General features: G+C 38.4%; 1 protein-coding gene across 1 annotated transcript in view; it reads right to left on the minus strand.

Annotated features, from left to right (window-relative positions):
- Positions 1-5678: 5678 nt before the first annotated feature.
- LOC146708942 (caM kinase-like vesicle-associated protein) overlaps positions 5679-18269 on the minus strand; it is a 46115-nt gene continuing 33524 nt past the window's right edge. The window contains exons 2-11 of the mRNA XM_085455845.1: positions 14779-14886; positions 14554-14685; positions 12431-12505; positions 11796-11934; positions 10277-10397; positions 10104-10179; positions 9807-9943; positions 9533-9611; positions 8577-8664; positions 5679-8391 (exon numbers count right to left, since the gene is read on the minus strand). Coding sequence (XP_085311971.1) covers positions 8029-8391; positions 8577-8664; positions 9533-9611; positions 9807-9943; positions 10104-10179; positions 10277-10397; positions 11796-11934; positions 12431-12505; positions 14554-14685; positions 14779-14873 — 1305 coding nt within the window. The 5' untranslated portion in view covers positions 14874-14886 and the 3' untranslated portion in view covers positions 5679-8028. The remainder of the gene's footprint in view (positions 8392-8576; positions 8665-9532; positions 9612-9806; positions 9944-10103; positions 10180-10276; positions 10398-11795; positions 11935-12430; positions 12506-14553; positions 14686-14778; positions 14887-18269) is intronic.

Genomic DNA, 18269 nt, shown 5'->3' on the forward strand with positions numbered 1-18269 from the left:
TTTTTCAAATTTTTAAATACAAATTTTGCAGTTTAATGTCTTGTTGCTCTCTGAAATGAAAGCAAACAACCAAGCAACCGGAATTAAAAAAAATAAATCATGGAATGAATTTATAGACCAAAATGTATTCTAAACTTTTGACTCATCAAAGTAACTGCCTTTAGCAGATATAGCAGCTGAACACACCCATGTTCTTTCCACAATAGAAATCAAATATTCTTCAGAAAGTTCTTCCCATATCTGCTGCAGAAGTTCCCATAAATGTGGCACTTGTAGGTTGCTTTGCTTTCACTCTTCTGTCCAGTTCATTGCAAACCGGTTTGATGTGATTTAAGTCTGGAGACCATCGTGTTCTTTTTTTTCCTGAGGTAGTTCTGCCATAGCTTGGACTTGTGTTTTGGGTCATTATCTTGCCTCTCACTGACCCTGGATCCAGGAAAACAGCCCCAGACCATCACACTTCCTCCTCCATTGTCTGACAGTTGGTGCCACACACTGTGGAGCCATCCTTTCACCTACTCGATGGCGTACAAATCCTGCGTGATGAACCAAAGTTTTCAAATTTTGATTCATTGGTCCATAACACCTTCTTCCAGTCTTCAGTAGTCCAATGGCAGTGTTTAATGGCAAGCCTCTTTGTCTTATTCTGACATCTTAACAATGGCTTTCTTGCTGCAACTCGTCCTGTCAAACCTGCAGCTCAAAGTCTTCTCTTCACAGTTGAAACTGAGGCTTGCTTACTCTGACCACTATTGAGCTGTGTTTGAAGCTGTTGGCAAGTGAGCCGCCTATTACGCAAGCTGCTAACTCTCAGAAACTTGTTCTCTGATTCAGTTGTGGCTTTGAATCTGCCAGACCTCTTCCTGTTAGAGTTTGCCCCAGTTTCTGAGTGCCTTTGATGGTGAAGGGAACTGTACACCTTGACTTTCTTTGCAATTTCTCTGTATGAAAGACCTACATTTAAGTGTTATGATGGTCAGTCTCTCTTCCATTGTTAATTGCCTTTTTCTCGCCATTTTTGTAGCAACACTTTATGCAGTAAAATAATGTTCAACGGATGCTCACGAGGCTATGGTACTACAGTGTGTTCCACCACTGCTTTTATGCAGACAGAGGGGATCGTAAGCACTCCAGAAAAGTTGGAACACCAGCTTTTAAGGCTTGATCAACCTTCATTGCTGGAGAACTGCTGGCAGTTCTCCACTTACCTTTGTACCATTTCAAACTATTCACTGGACTTGTACGAATTGAACTGCAATAAATAACTAGAAAAATTGGGGCGCTCTAAAACGTTTGACTGTTAGTGCCTGTCACAAAGGTGGTTGAGACCGTTCTACAAAAAGAACTTTCATTGCTCAGTTTAGACTAAATGACACATCTGAATAAGTGACAATGACAACATGCCTGCTCCTTTTTTTTAGAACAGGGTGGATTTGTTTCAGGATACAAGGAACAACATATCAGATTGTTTGAAAAACCATCACAGTGCATTCAGAGAGCATCAGATGGCGTCTGGGCTCTAGAGACTTCTGACGTCTCTTTTTCTCCTTATAGACAGGGCTCTGTTCCAACTGCTTATCTGATTCCTACCAGCGTACAGCGGAGGATGTACGGGGTGTTAGGTTGGGAGTCCCACGGTGCTGAATAGATGACACCAGTAACTGAGGTCAGCTTCCTGTGCTATGGCTGTCAAAATTATGTATGTCATCAACACGCAGATCACTTCTGATTCAGCCACCTCTGCCTCTGAATCATAAACCAGTTAAAACCAAGAAGCAGATCTACATGTTGGGAATTCAGCACCACTGACAACAAAAGGATGACCTATTACAATCTGATTGGACATTTCTGTGCTCCATTCTTTACAACACAATAGGGATGTGTTACTGTAGGGAATTATCTCCAAAGAGTCAAATCACATGACATAGTGCCAAGCTATGGCATCATTCAGTGGACTTTTCAGATGTGGAATTCGGCTCTGTCTTATCAGCGAGTCTCATCTGGTACTCTGCAGCTCAGAGGCAGGAGAGTCATTCTCTGGATAGCTCCCACAGTGAGAGCTGTCGGACAGTGCCTGCATTGTCAGGAAGGAAAAACCCAGAAGTCTGAGAGGCAGAAGTCTGGCACGAAACTGTGTTCTTGTTCACAAGCATCCTCCTGAGGATCAACGGAGCAGTATTAAAAACTAAGGCCAGTCTGTTGGAGAGATGATGAACTGACAGCAATTTAAAGTCTTTTTCTGGGACTTGTCATAAACGTGTTAAAGAATTCACCTCTAAAAGTATCTGGCAGTTTTATTTTACACAGTATTCTGGCCTTTGTAAACTGTCAGCCGTCGTTTTGTCAGACCTTCGTATACGCTAAACACAAACAGAGGAGGCTCAGGGGAAAGTGCGAAACAACCGCTGCAGACAAACAGCACCTGTCAAAGTAAAGCAGAGGAATGGGAGGGAGCACCACTGCTCTCTGCTGCATCTATGCAATCATAACAGGGGTCCTGCTCACACATGCATTTCATGCTATCAGCCAGCAGGTGGCATGTTGTCATCAGTACTGTTCATGGGGTTCAACTTCTTAGAAAATAAGTAAAAACACATGACACCTATAACACTTTAACTTATTCTATGATTTTATGTTGCCTGCAACATTTACTGACTGTGGTAGAGGTACTCGCACCAAATCCCCCAGTGCTACTTGAAGTGCTGGATTCCTAAACCCTATAATTAAATAAGGTATTATTGGCTAAATCTATTCAATAAAAACGTATCAACGCTACTAACATAATGATAAACTGTTAAGGATGTTGGAGTGGTCAAGCTGAGCTACTGTTAGGCACCTTAGTTTATTCTTGGAGCTCTTTGGAGTAGTCTTCCCAAAAATTCAGAAGCACAACATAATTAAGTGTATATTTGTGTATATAATAGTCTGTATTTAAGGAAGGAAACTGGATAGTTTTAACCTATTAGCCTCATTCACTTATTCACATATAAATAAAAATGAGTGGGAAACATAAAAGGAACGTGTTGTTTACATTTAGCTTTATTCTCTGTTTAAAAGGCTTTTTCATGAAATACTAATAGTTAAATAAGATAAATAAGAGTACACAGAGTGATTCACAGCTCCAGTTACACTAAATAGGTTCAGTCAGTTTATCTATGAGTTTGTCTATTGAGAAATATCAGTATTTCAAAATTAACTTAATTGAACTTTATGTTGCGTGCTTATCACTGTTTAGCTCACACATGCATGTTTGTATGTTCAGGTAAGAAACTTCTATACTGCCGGTATTTTAATGTGAGCATATGTATTTAATGTTTGCATTGCAGGCATTTTGCTGTTCCTTCCACTGACGTGACTGCTGACTGAAACAAACCTGGTCACCAGAGGGCAGTGTCAGCTTTTCTCTCATATACCATACCAGCTCTCTACAGCATGACTGAAGTATTTGGAGTGAAGTGTGGAGACTGTTTTGCCACTCCAGTTATATTTGCATTTGTAAATGATTACACTGTTCGTGCTTTCTTTCTTTCGACATCCAACATCATCTTTCTGTGATTAGACCATTGTTGAACATACCTGAAAATCCATATATTTTTAAGTCAGTAACTCAGATCTTGTGCTTCATGTAGATCAATCAAGCACTGTGAAACAATAGAACCATAGATATGAAACAGTAAACTGGACAGCTCAGCAACACCGAAATGTTTGAAAGATCACACAAGGCAAAGTTCATGGTGGCAGAAGAATTTTGTTGGTTCAGAAAAACAATCTTGCATCATCTAGCAAAGTCAAGAACACTGAGATAAGCCAGTCATTGTCAAGATCTGCAGTCCAGAGATACCTTCATGAATGGAAATGCAGAGGACTGGTTACACTCTAGAAAAAGAAGAATGAGATCAGGCTTTCCTAGAAAACTTAAAAACAACAGAAAACAAACAAAAAAAAGATGTTATGTCATGAGCATGTGTAGCTGCCACTGGAACTGATGTTTACTGATCATGTGACTGCTCGTGTGAGCAGCAGGATGAACTGTGAAGTGTAGAGAGCTGTGCTCTCTGCACAGATTCAACCACATTTTGCAAAACTGAGCAGACAGCACATCACAGTTTAAAAGTGATTGGAGCAAATAAAGTAGCAGTAAAATTCTGGAAAAGCATCTCGATGAAGGAAGCAAAGCATTTGGTGACGTCTATGGATTCCAGATGTCAGACAATCACTTACTGCAAACAATTTTCATCAAAGTATTAAAAGCAATCTCTGTATTTAAAATGAAACAAAATTTAATAGAGAGCCTCTGAAAATGGTGGACTATGTGTAAAAACGGCTGTAATGCCAAAACTATCAGTGCAAACTTTTTGTACAATTCAAAATTCAAGTCTGTACTTCAGTCACACATGTACTGATTTACAGTCCACTGTGGTGGTGTACAGAGACAAAACTAAAACAAATAGGTCTTTGTTTAATAAGTTATGGACCTAATTTGTAAAACCATGTCTATAAGAAGTATAGCACTTAAGTGAAAGTGTCTATTTTTGACAATATTTAAACATGTATGTATCAATTATTATATATTGCCATTTGACAATTTTTTTCAGTATATATTTGATTCATCTTGGAAAAATACCACAGATTATGCTCAGTGTCCTTATTGCCCTAGAAATATCATATATAGACTGTAAAAACATATTACTAAAATATTTCTTGGCATTAATTTAGATGCATTTTTTTTAAAATTAACATTATTCATTGTCAAAGTTATACTATTATAGACTGTTTACAGATAATAACAACTGAAACATATACGTGTATTCTGTAGGATTTTAGAGTGAGAGGGAGGTAAGCAAGTTCATATGGGAATGATTTGTTTGATTTTCTTTTTAACCTGCATGCCAATAACTGAGTCTACAGCACATCTGTTAATCAATACCAGATTGAGGAAGAGGTAGTAACATCGACAAAAAGACCAAAAAGACCATCGATAAAAAGAAGAGATTCATTCTTGCTTGTTGCTGTAATTGCACATTATTGCACAAAATTTAGTTCCCAATGTGCAGTTATTGTCTTAGCTTTTAGCTTATATGTAAGCTTTGCCCAGAGGAAGAACGTTTTTTGTATTCCATATGAATTTCTCTTCTCCTCTCAGCAAGGACGGACTCTGATCACTGGCATTTCATCTCCACGCAACTGCTTGAGAGAGTGAGGAAAAAGACGCTTCTCTCATCCTACCATTTTTAATGAAGTCATCCAATGACAAAAAGACAGAGTTAGGATCCCCTTGAGCCCTGATGGCTCTATCAATGGCTGCATACTATTGCAGAATGGGCATTAAAAAGAGAAAGTCTCACTAGAGGAAGCCTATTTAAACCCCGGAGGGCCTGGAGAGTGAGCTCTCTGCATTATTATTCCAGTGTGATGCAATTCAAGTGTCTTGGAAAGTGTCACCAAATGGCACTGCTGGGATTTTTCGAAACACGAGTTCACACCCCACGAGGATGGGTGCTAAGCTGGTGCTAATTGAGCGCGTGTAACACAGATGCTCTCCTCCGGGTTAGGGGGAAAGCAGAGTGTAATGACGCAGGCTCTTTCCCACATTTTCTCAAAATAATCTTCACTGGTTTGAAAGATGCTGTACACAATCTTTGCGCTTGGACGAGAAATAAGAGCTGATCGCACATGGATAAACAGATGAATCCAATTTTATTACCATCAAAGTCATCAACTCAGTCAAGGAGTACAGTACAGAGCTCACAAATGCAGGACAGGACCTACAGATGATCACTGGTCCTGGCAACATCACATCTACGAATACACCTGGAAGTGCTCGGCAAAATGAACAGACATGGGTTATTAAATACAGGGTTTATGAGTATGTATTGGGAAAAAGCATTGCTTCAAACTGTGCAACAGTATATGAACAGTATTTATTTGCCATCTAAACAAAGAGAACACACTACATGAAATAATCTATTCACATTAAAAAAATCTGATATCTTTCTGACTAAGCATCTTTTTAAAGATGAAATATTCATCCTAAACAATGTAAGAAAGATGGTGATGCAATCTGAACGATGCTTCGACTAATCTACTTTAAACACATTCAAAGAGATACTTTTATGAGTAAACGACTGTAACAAAAAAAGGTCAAACTTGAGATTCTATTGTAAACCTTTTCTTTTTTCTTCCCATTTAGTTTCAAATGGAGAAATATATCTTTTTATTATATAATTTGACAGGTGTGCACAGTAAATATTCTTGACAACAGAGTGGGGAAATCAGACAAGCTGGCTGTGCATAAGCCATGACATACTACACTTGAATTAAGTCATAGCACTGGCAGAGTGGCTACTGTCTTCATGTGGCCCGTGTTTCGGGCTCATGGGAACTTACAGTCCACCCATTGAGACACATATGAATTTGACAGCAGCCATATGTCAGTGTCTATGTAGGTCAGTGGCCCTCATGGGCCTGACAGCTGAGAAAGGACTACAGACTTCTACTTACAGGTATGTGGACTGTATCGAAAGGACACCAGGAATCACAGTTTCTGCAGCCAGTCAAATATTGCTCTAACTCCACTAGAGTGATTACAGAGGTTTCCTTCTGTAGCTCATTATTAAAACTCAAGGGGATCAGTGATAAGAAAAGATGAGATTGTTATTACTGTTTATCAAGTATAAGCTGAAAAATCTATGAAATAAAAAGAGAGAGTAAGAGCCAAATAAATAAAAAGAAACATAGAAAAAAGCAAAATGATCATGTACATAAAGTTTTAAATAAATACATAATAGAAATAGTAAAAAAAAACACAGTGTAAATATGTGGTTGCACATCTCAGTACAATACAGGTCAACAAAGAGTAAGTGATGGTGCCCTAATTACAGCAAAGTCACCACAGTGCATGAAGTATTTTGAGTCGGTATCTGAACGCAAATGTTTTGAACAAGTCAAAGATGGCGGGATGTCACGAGGGCGTCTAAAAAAGAAAAGCTACAAAAAAATTTGGATGCATAGAACTGCTATGTAAAAATGGGAGGAAAAGAGTGGTGGGGTTGTTTCACATTAACAGCGGGGGCGCCAAAGGAACAGCAGCAGTTGATAGCGTAATGTACAGTATGCTTTTGAAAAGAACATTAGCCTTCACATGGCTTGTGGCAAGAGACGACAATGCTGTGGCCTGTGATAAGACAAAGCTGGCTGTAGCACATCTTTATCCACCAAGTGGGTGTAAAATGAACAGCAAAAGTGAGAAAGCATGCTGTTTTGGCTACTTCTACAAAGGTCTCTATGTACAGAATCTTTACACTTACAGCTATGAGGTTCTTTCCTGAGCAGGAACTTAGCAAAGAAACATAGTGTCTGTGTGTGCTTATGTGTGCAGCTGCCTCGTTCTAAACAACACTGGCTTAAAAACTCCCAGTCGCTGATTAAAAGCCCATTAACTGGTAAGTGGAGAATACAACAGACGGTAAAGATAGCCATATGTGTCAAGTGAGAGAAGTGCTCGTGATCTTCTTCAGGTGCGAATGTTAAGAAGCAAAACTTTTCTACCGATTCTACAAACAAATACTGGAATTGCGAGGATAACTGCAGGGAGAAGTTTCCCAAGTCGGCTCATTAAAGAGGAATCAAAGCTGTTTTCAGCACAATTATGTCTTCCATTATTCTCTTATCACTATGAGAAGAAATGGAAAGAAAATGTTAGCTGCAAGCCACAGCTTGACAGCAAATCGTTTTAGCCCTAAAACTAAAGATTTTGAAGTTAGTGTTTATATAATCTGACGCACACTGGGGGAGGTCAGGGGAAAAAAAGCACCGTACATGGGTAAAAAAAAACAAAACAGAAAAAGCCAAGGCAACGTAGCAGTCAGGCTCAGGAAAGGTAGCACACAGCTTCCATGAGATGATACTAATGCTGCAAGTGAAAGAGAAGCAGAGTCAGTGTCACCATGCTAGCAGCTAATGTACAGTGTGCAGGAGTAGGTGGGGACTGCAGAAGTCAAACAGGGCGCGGGGGTGGGAGGTTGGTTTTTAACCCTGCTCATCACCAGCTTCAGCAGGTGTGTGAAGGGCAGCTGAAGCTTCACCGTTGCAACGCGATGCGGGCTCGTCCCCATGTGGAGCCGGGCTGGGCTGCTGATGGTCTTCGGCTGAGGGCGCCACCCCGGCCGAGGCCTCTGGTGCCGGTTGACTTTTCTCCGCTCCGGCGGGGAGCTCTGTGACCGGAGCGGTTGAACCCTCAGGTGCTGTGGCAGATGAAGGAGCAGGAGGGTCGGCAGCAGCCTGGGGAGCTGTGGAGTCTGCTGGGGCCCCGGCTGCAGGGTTTGCCGCCTTTGCGTCACTGTGCTCAGGTGCTCTCAGTCTCTTCATGATGGTGGTGACCCGAACAGCTTTCTGTGGGAGAATTAAGATCAAACTGAACTCAAATTGATGCTATAACCCCCCCCAAAAAATGCAACTAACAGTTACACAACACTGTACCGTGCTGCTGTATATCCTTGTTCAAAGACAGTAGAACTATTGTCGAACTTTTTGAAAAAGAAAAAAAGCTTCCGGAAAGAGAGAACAAAAGGGCTCACCTTCCATTTAGCTCTGGCAAAGTTCTTTTCTATTTGTGCGCACACGTTTTCCTTGATGTTCTTATCTGAGGCTGCACCACCAGAGATCCTGTTGCACAAAACAGGAGAAATACAACTTCACAACAGAGATTCACATTATCCTTACCTTCATGTGCCACGGGCTGCTACACACAGTATAACTCAATTTGCTGTTTGTTTTATCGATTGGCAAACTTTTCTAAGGACAAAATAACCTTTAAGGATCATTTTTATCTTGGCTATTTTTCTTCAGGAATTTGGCATTGACAGTCTATTTGTGTTCATAGGTTAGACTTGTGAAATATAAATAAGCAGTGGTAACTGGGAAGCTAAAAAAATGCTGTATACAGGTAATAAAGTCAACTTGATAACATGAGATTATATTTATAGAGAAATGTAACAGGTAACTCCAATTAAAGCACATTTAGACATGCAAATGGGATTCAGAAGAATGTTAATCAATATATTTTCAGGGAACCAAGTTTTAAGACTGTTTGTGCCTGATCTTTGTCTCAGACGCAGCCAATAATAATTGGCTAACTGCTAATAATCCTACTATAATGATCGTAGTATATGTATATATATCTGTCTGTACCCTATCTGCTCCCTAATGGGTGGGCTAATCTGAATCAAACGTTGCACAAATATTGTTGCACCTATAGTGAACATCTATATGCTTAAAAAAAACATTTATAATAAATATTTTTGCTTGATGTGTCGCTGTCACCTGTGCAGAATTTGACTGTCAGAGAGTGCACTGAGAAAGTGCAAATAATGCTCAGGACAGTAACAATCCTGGAAATGCTAACCACTGTTTCTTTGCATGATTCTACCAAAAAACAAAATGAACTTTTGAGAAGTCTTTCAGGTCAAATTAATATGGTCGGATCAGAGTCCTTTCATTTAAATGCACAATTTATCAAAGCTCCGTTGCCTACCATTCATGGTTTATAGCCTCCTGGGCTGTCAGTCTCTGGTCTTGATCCACCTCCATCAAACGAGCAACCAAACTCTTAGCTGTCAAAGAAAAATATCGTACAGAAGAAACTCAACAAAGAACAGGTATATTCCCCCGACAGACGAGAACATAAATATGACATATGTTTGAACACTCTAGCGGAAAGAAGAGGAGAAAACTCTCCAAATCTGAAATGTTTACCGAGCAAGCTGTCAGTGTGTTGCTTCACAATGTTATCTTTATCCTAAAAGTACCTGAATCAGAGATTTCATCCCAGTACGGAGAGTCAAACTCATAATCTCCTGCTAGGATCTTTCTGAACAAGTTCTTGTCATGGTTTTCATAATCATCATCATCAGTTTCATCGTAGAAAGGTGGGTTGCCTGACAGCCTGATGTAGGATAGAGTGAAAAAAGAGTGAATATGTGGAGTCCAAAAAAAGCCTTCATCCCATATTTAAACAAGCTTATGCTGTAACAGAGCATTACAGATCAATCAAATTTCCACATGTGACTGAGAATAAGCCTTTAAGTCTCATAAACATAACTTACAAAATATACGTGATGACGCCTGTTGCCCAGCAGTCCACAGGTCTGCCATATCGCTGTCTGCCAACTACCTCTGGAGCTGCACCAGAAAAAAAGACATTCACTAAATTTCTACACGTCTGTAAACCAGAACAAGCACTGCCTCATTTGCATGTTGTGAAATTTAATATTCTCACCCAGATACTCTGGCGTCCCACAGGGCTCTTTGATTAGTCCGTTCTCCAGCTTGGCAAGATGGAAGTCACTGATGACTATTTTTGAGTTCTTCAGGCGGTTGTAGTAAACCAGGTTCTCCAACTGTGAAAAGTGACGTTTTTTAGCTGATGTAATATTCATATTTAAGGCATTAAAAAAAGCGAGTTTAAATTTCCAGTGGTTTCAAAACAAAAATAAAGAGAAGACTTAAACGATGTAAATGTTTAATTATGTATTACGAAGTGGGATTTCAACAGTTTTCACAGCATTTGTCACTGACACACATTTAAAAGTCCAAAATCATACAACACCTACCGTTCTCTAATTGTCTCAAATTTGCATACTAATGAGTTGCAAGACAGTGGTTTTTAGCTACATGCTAATGCTATCCCTCTCACTGCTCATAATGATAACACTCTAATGTTTGGCATGGTTACTATATTGTAGTGTCTTAGTTTTATGAAGCCTATAATCATTATTTTTGGAGGTATTTGGTGAGAAATTAAGGTGCTGCTATCTTGCTATCATGGTGCAATGATGCTATCTTGTAGAAAAATGCTAACTTTATCAACAAGAGGCTACAAGGACTACACATTATCTCATATGGTCTGAGATTTATGATAAGTAAGACAACACAATTAAACTAGTTAAGATGAAGAAGAAAAAGTTGTAATGCTTAAAAGTGAAATTAAAACAAACGAACAAAAAATTCAAATAAAAGAATAAAGACAACAAAAGCTTTAATAACAATAAAAGACGACCAAAAAGCAACATTACAGAAAAACAAGTCAATAAAAAGGCGTCATTGATCCTGAAAGCCTCGTTTCCTTAGTGTTATCTACAAATGAACACATTTGTACCAGCATCATATGGAGGTGGCTTATGTGAATTTGAAAACTAGTCAAACATAGCATTGGGGGAAAAATAATACTAGATGTTTGTGCCTGCTCTCTTCTTTCTATGCTGTGAAGGACATACATAACCTATGAGATGCTCTCTTAAGAAAACAAACCTGAAACTCGCCATTTTTCAGTGTAATGAGATTAAATACGTCATTTTTAAGAAAGAAAAGTGGTGTGTGCAACATCCTGCTGCAGGAGGCAGCTGTCAGAGGGTGGAACAATTGCGACTATGCACAGTAGCAGGTAGCTTGGCAGAAAGGGAAATTAATTCCAAGAAGCAGATGTTTTGGATTGCACACCTTTTCTCTAAGCTGAGGTTTGTTGTTGAGAAAACTGATAACGGTGCATATATGTCTTTCAGTTTGGTTTTTCAGGGAAAAGTCATTTAGCCATTTAGTAAAAGTTGCTGGAAACCTTTTTACATCGTACTCTTTATTTCAATGTGATGAAAACAGCTTTTAACTGATTAACTGAGGACATGTGTTTAAAAATGATATTCTTTGTATATTCTTGTCTCTTTTAATGAACTCCAGTACAGTCATGTTGTTTTGAATACTTCTGATTTGATGATGCGACTTGATATCCTGAAGCATATTACCTTGAGATTTCTGTGAACAATGTGGAGTGAGTGGAGGTAGGCAACCGCCTCCAACACTTGGCGTACCACATTGCTGGTGTCCCGCTCTGAATAGTAGCCTTGATCCAGGATCCAGTCAAACACCTCTCTGCCTGTTGCACTGTGGAAGTTGTTGGAAATTAGGAATGTAATTTAATTTCAGTAGTGAAAGCTTTAACGAACAGTTTAAATTTAAGATTTACTAAAAACTTTTCTGTCTTGGCCTATTCTTTTTCTTCCTTTGCTCTCTACTATTAACAGTTTAGAAAAAAGAAAAAAAATACATCTGTAATTTAAACTGAAATAAAGACATCCTAATTTGATTATTATTTAACAAGATTGCATAAAAGATTTCCGTATAACCAAAAGCTTTTTAAATCACAAAAAAAGAATCCCACGTTCTGGAATTCCATGGAATACAGTACACAAGATTACAAAATCATGAAAGAGCTAATTTCACAATGAATACCAAGTGACTGGAGCTGTTCTTGTATCTACAGGACCTTGGGCTCATTCACCACAAGTATCAACAATATAAACAGATACATTTCAAGTTTAAGTTACGGTCAAGACAAGCAGAAAGGTTTTCCCTTGGCTCATCAGACATCGGAACTCACAGTTCAAGGAAGAGGAAGTACTCTTTTTTGGTCTCAAAGACATCCACCAGTTGGAGAATATTGGGATGCTTTACCCTGAAAAGATGTGTCAAAAGACACAAGAAGAGAATCAAGTCAAATATCAGATAAGATCTGAGTCATTCATTCTTTTAGAAGGCTAATGTAAATACCTTTTCATTTTAATGCACATAAACAACATGCATTCTGAAATCTGAGAGAGGGAACAAGACATATTTAAATATGCAAGACATATTTAAATTCCCATAGATACGCAGATTTGTGTAATCTGATGTATCCATATGGGCATATATCTCAAACATTTATATCATGAGCATTGACTATGCCTTCAACAACCACAGCAACATGCAAGAAACTCTGAAGGACATTCACGAGCCTACTGGTTATTTTCATGATCATTTTTCCACAGTGCTGACTGTGGAAGTCTGCTAAAAAGCTCTGTCTTTAATTGCTTCCTTATTCAATCACTCCAAGCACAAAGTTAATTTTGTGAATGGAAAATTGAGATTTGGGACATTTATGAATGATTTTCATCGTGCATCACAGGTGTGTGTTTTGTAACCATAATTTACATGTCTGAATCAGAATCCAGACACAAGCTGTGAAGTACTGGAGAATTTTTAAAGAGCACATACTCATCATGTGTTATATAAATGTTCTTTTTCAAACCTGCCATGAAATAAATGGCAGAAAGTAGATGCAGTCCAGTATATTACAGACCAGCTATTAGCTACTGTAACAACTTATTAAAGCAGATAAACACTATTTTTTTCTGTTGTTGTTTAGGACTGGAATATTTAGTTTAGTTTTAAAATAATCAATGATGCCTAAAAACTGCACTTCCTGGAAGGGCTACCTGAGGTTGGTTCCAAAAGTGAGTCAATCCTCAAACACCCCCAAATGAACAATGTCCAGCTTCATAGTGACAGTTTATGTTTTACAGTATGATACAAAAATATTTCCAGAAGATACTAAGGTGTATGCTGTTGAGCATTTCTGGTAAGGAATAGTATATACTATTTTAAAATGATATTGGATCATGCAAATCTAAGTAGCTATACCAAATGTCTTGATGCAAACTCAATCATCCAAGTAAAAGAAAAAGAGAATTCTGTTCAACTGGATTTAGCTTTTTCAGTGGGAGAAACATTTCACCACTCGTCCAAGTGACTTCTTCAGTCTCAGCTGACTGCAGGTTTCCCCAACCTTATAAACAGTACCTTTGCACAATGACTGAAACTAGCACAACAGAATGAACAATGGCCTGTGAGGTCAGTTCTTTGATCATTAATACCTCTTTAATGTTTCCATACCAACCCAATTAGACGTGTACTAGATCTACTACTAGATCTGTTACTTTTCCCGTATTAAACTATGGCTGCATCACATGTTAAACTGAGATTTAAATCTCAAATCCAGGATATTTACAGGGGAACCAAAACATGAAACTAAACAAGAAGAAGCTAAACTGACAGAACATACAACTGAACGTTCTCTTGCGTAACAACAAAACAAATGGAAGAAGGTAACTTGAAAGAGTAATCTCTTTTTTTCCCATTTTCATTCTTTTCTTTTGTAATGTCAGCCCACATTTGTCTCTTCAAAATGTAATTTGATGTTTTGCCAGCAATTATTCACAGGCTTTGACACTGTCATCTTACTGCTCAACCCCCTTCATTGATGACTACAACATGAAATGTGGATGCAGTGCACATCCCTGTTATTAAAGTCTAATTTTGAATGGAATAATCGGTGTTTTCAAAGGCTCCTTATAAAAAAAAAGCACTTTTATGGTAATCTCACTCTACTGCTTTGCTTGCTGACAGCGACAAATTGTTTGATAAGGCTCAGGTTATGCTAATGTGGGCTTTACCAGAAAGTCAGATCATCAAAGAGAAGCTGAAGGAAAATCTCTGATAATAAAGGCTTTAAAAAGTGACTGCATATGATCACTCAGCAGAATGAAGTTCACTTTTCTGCTTTCTTAAAGAGCACTGAGCTGTTTCTTCTTCTTCATAAAAAGATGTTTTCTGTGAAATCATTTTCAGTAAAATTAAATATAAAGCAAGAGTCACACAGCAAGATGAATCAGATGAAAAACTCACATCTTCAATATGGCAATCTCGTTTTTTGCAGCCTTACGGACTTTCCTCCCATCCTTTTTCAGGAATTTTTTACATGTGTACATCTTCATTGTAGTTCTGTCCTTGGCCCTGAATATCTCACAGAACTCTTCCCTGAAAAGATTTTCACAGCACTTCAGTTTTTCTTAAACAACATAATGGAAGCATAATTCAAATTCAAAAGCAAAAACCTTCCGAGATACTTACGATTTAACGATCTGACCCAGGTCATATTTATCTGTCACGTCCGAAGGACTGTGGTAATCCTTCTTTTCCCCGATTGTTAAACAGCCAAATGGCATGGCCACTCCTGACCTGTGGTATAAAAAAAGACAGAGCGAAATAAATAAGAATAAAGATTAAAATCATTGCAATTTGTCAGGTCATTCCAACTACTGCTGATTTATTCCCTCACACAGATCCTTAATCTTACACTGGACGATGACTTGGCTGCAACATATCCCTCCCTCAGCCATAAAATAATTATTCCAGAAATGCTGAGAAAGCATTTCCAAAGTGTGAGCACTAAAGAGTCACCAGAGGCAGTATGAGTGCCACAGATTGTTTTAAACTTGCTAAACAGAGCTTTCATGATCCAGCATTAATAAGAATAAAGGCATAACTGCTACACAGTCCTACCTTTATGTTACAGCTCATAATTTTGAAAAGTCTGCACTGAATATACCAGCACTTTTCCGTGGGCAGAAACTTACAAAACACAGGGGTCAGGGAGCAGCAGGACTAACGGTTAATTCAAACACAGAGCCCAGTAAGGTGAATCCCACAACAACTGAAGCATTTCCAATCAAGAAAGGGAACCAGCAAATATCGGCAGAGCACCCAGAGAGGGAATTGAGGGAATTCAAGTATTTTCTAAGCTCTAAATCAGCACTTTAATATCTAATTGCGTTACAGTATTTCTGTGACTCTCTTTAACAGTTTCAATTTCAAACTTGTTTGTTTTGTTTTGTTTTTTGTTTTGGGTTTTTTTTTTGGGGGGGGGGGGGGGGGGGTGCGTAACATAATTCTATGTTGGCAAGTTTTCACAGTTTTCCTATTTTTAGTAAAGGATTCTATGATTTAAAAAATCCTCCAGCACTCATTGTCAGCTAATGATAAATGTTTTGACAATATCTATTGAAGTGATAATATTTTATATAACACAGAAAGATGCCAGGCAGGCATCATAAAATCATGCACTTTTTAAATGTGGTCCATTTTCTTAATAAAAAGTAGTGGAAGACTTTATTTTATTTTGTTTATTTGTATTTCTCTCTGCTTGCTTTATTACAAAAGTCACTACACATCACTGCTACACATTAAAGGTTTTATTTGCAGCTGAGGTGTTATAATTATTGTAGAGATCAAAGGAGAAATGATTTTTTTCTTTGTAATCTTCTCTCCGCACAGTAAAGTCAGGAGCAGCGAACCCAAGACCAAGACCGTGACAAGCCGAGCTGTTTCTGAATTTTCATGGTTCGCTGCAGTTAGCATGTGTATTTTTGTTTATGGCCAAATGCAAAATTGTGTCTGAAGTCAAAATTCCCAATCCATCTTCAAACACTTCACAGACTTCAATCAGCTTTTTTACGTGTCTTTAATTATCTCAAACCTCAACTCTAACTCTTCTCAGTAATCTTCATAGCAAATCAGACACAAATCAAACAGATCAAACACAAAAGAGAAAGCTGTTACACACAATTAATAAATTCACTAGTTTAACAAGAAATGTATCTCTGCGTCGTCTGAAACTGGTAATGAAAAAGAGATTAGGGATCGTCACAAATATAACAGTGTATCAAGCACATGACTCAGAGTTTTAGAATTTAAGGCCAGGCATCGAATAACCTCAGTCTAGTCCCTCCTATCACTCCAACTCATTCAAAAAGACATCAATAACCAGACAACAACAGCATTTATTCCACAAGGACCTAAACTCAAGCAAACTAAAAGCCATACATGATGCTCAGTGGCAACACACTAAAAAGTGTTCTAACTGTTGTACTTTTTAAATAAAGTTATGCAGCAGTAAATGCTTATCAATATTCCTATCAATCTGGGAACACATTCACTAGTTTTGGCGTGCCAGAGAATTTGGGTTAAAAAAGCAAAATCAAAACTAAATTAATTCCAAACAAACCCAACGGTTTCCAGACTTCATCAGACTAGTTTCCTCATTTGCTCTCCATGCATAATGCTTAACACAACCAGAACTTGCTCAAAACGACTCAACACTAGAATTGGGGCAAAAAGTGGACCACTTAAAAACCATCATATACACACAACCGTGTTGTTATTCATTCAGAAAAGCCTTTAATCTTACTGAGTTGTGACTTGGTGCTCCAATAAGGAAAAACCACCTGTTTACACCCTCGGTTATGGACGAAGCATTTCACGGCTGGCTGGAGTGTGGGATACGGTCTTTCAACAATTTGTATATAGATAAGAGGTTTGTTTCTTTTGAAAAAAGCTTTCTCAAAAAGTTTTAATTTACGTTGATTTAAGTCTTTTAGATATTTGCAAATTAGATGTTTTGTCTCATCTAATTCTGAGTGTTTCCCTATGCACCCGTCCACTTCTCTGCTGGACCTGATAATTAAAAACAAAACGGACTCAAAGAAGATCATTGGTAAAATGTATACAGTGTTTAATGACCACAAGCTGACTACCTTAGAGGGCCTTAAGCATAGATGGGAAGGGGAACTAGGAGAAACAATACCTGAGACAACTTGGCTACAAGTTTCAATGAATATCTCCAACTCATCAGGCGATCTGTTATACATTTTAAGGTTGTACATCATCTCCACTGATTTGGACCCCACATGCGGCCTGGGTAAGACAGCTCCAGCCACTCTGCTGCACATGTTTTACATGTTTTACACAAGTTACATGGATGGAGCTCAACCTTTCAGACTAACTCCAACATAACAGGACAAACGATCCAGCCAACCCCTCTGATTTAAATGTTTGGTGTGATTCCCTCTGAAGCATCCCTGAATAAACTTGCTCTATCACCTCTCTGCTGGCCAGAAGATTTATTCTCACCAAGTGGAAGGACCCCCGGCCCCCAACATTTGGCCTGTGGATTAGAGACGTGATGTTCATCTAAGGAAGATTAAGTTCACCATCAGAGGGTGTGCTGGAAAATTTCATCCTTCCTGGCAACCGGTCATTAGTTATATTGACAAAATGTCATCCTGTGATATGGAATCATGATTCTGTTATGTTGAATGTATATAGCCCAGTGGCCCATTGTCTTGCATGCCTATAGTTTTGTGTGTACTCTGAGTATATATATCACTATTTTATTTTTCACTTGAGATCTGTTATTGAGAGGTGGGAGCAATGTTGTACATTTATTGGTATATGCTTATGTGTTTAACTGTTGGAAAAATAATTTTAATAAACTACCTGGATCAAAAAAAAAAGTGGACCACAAATGGAAACTTCTTTTATCATTATTTTCCTCATTCCCCATAGACTCTATAGATTTATGTGACCGCATCTGCCTGAGTAATACCCTCTATATCACATGGTAGTAAATCTTGTGAAAACATAAGTAGTGTTGTGTTTCGCTAATTTAGCACCTTTAATACCTGAGAAATGGAGACACTTATGCTCATTGATTGGCAACACTGCCTCCAGTGGTTAAAAACTGTGTTAAAGAATAGCTCTCTGCATCAACATAAGTCATGAGG

The sequence above is a fragment of the Copadichromis virginalis genome, linkage group LG5 (genome assembly GCF_057382275.1).
Source record: "Copadichromis virginalis isolate Kocher_CV1m ecotype Utaka linkage group LG5, C_Virginalis_male_GT1.1, whole genome shotgun sequence".
Classification (NCBI taxonomy): domain Eukaryota; kingdom Metazoa; phylum Chordata; class Actinopteri; order Cichliformes; family Cichlidae; genus Copadichromis; species Copadichromis virginalis.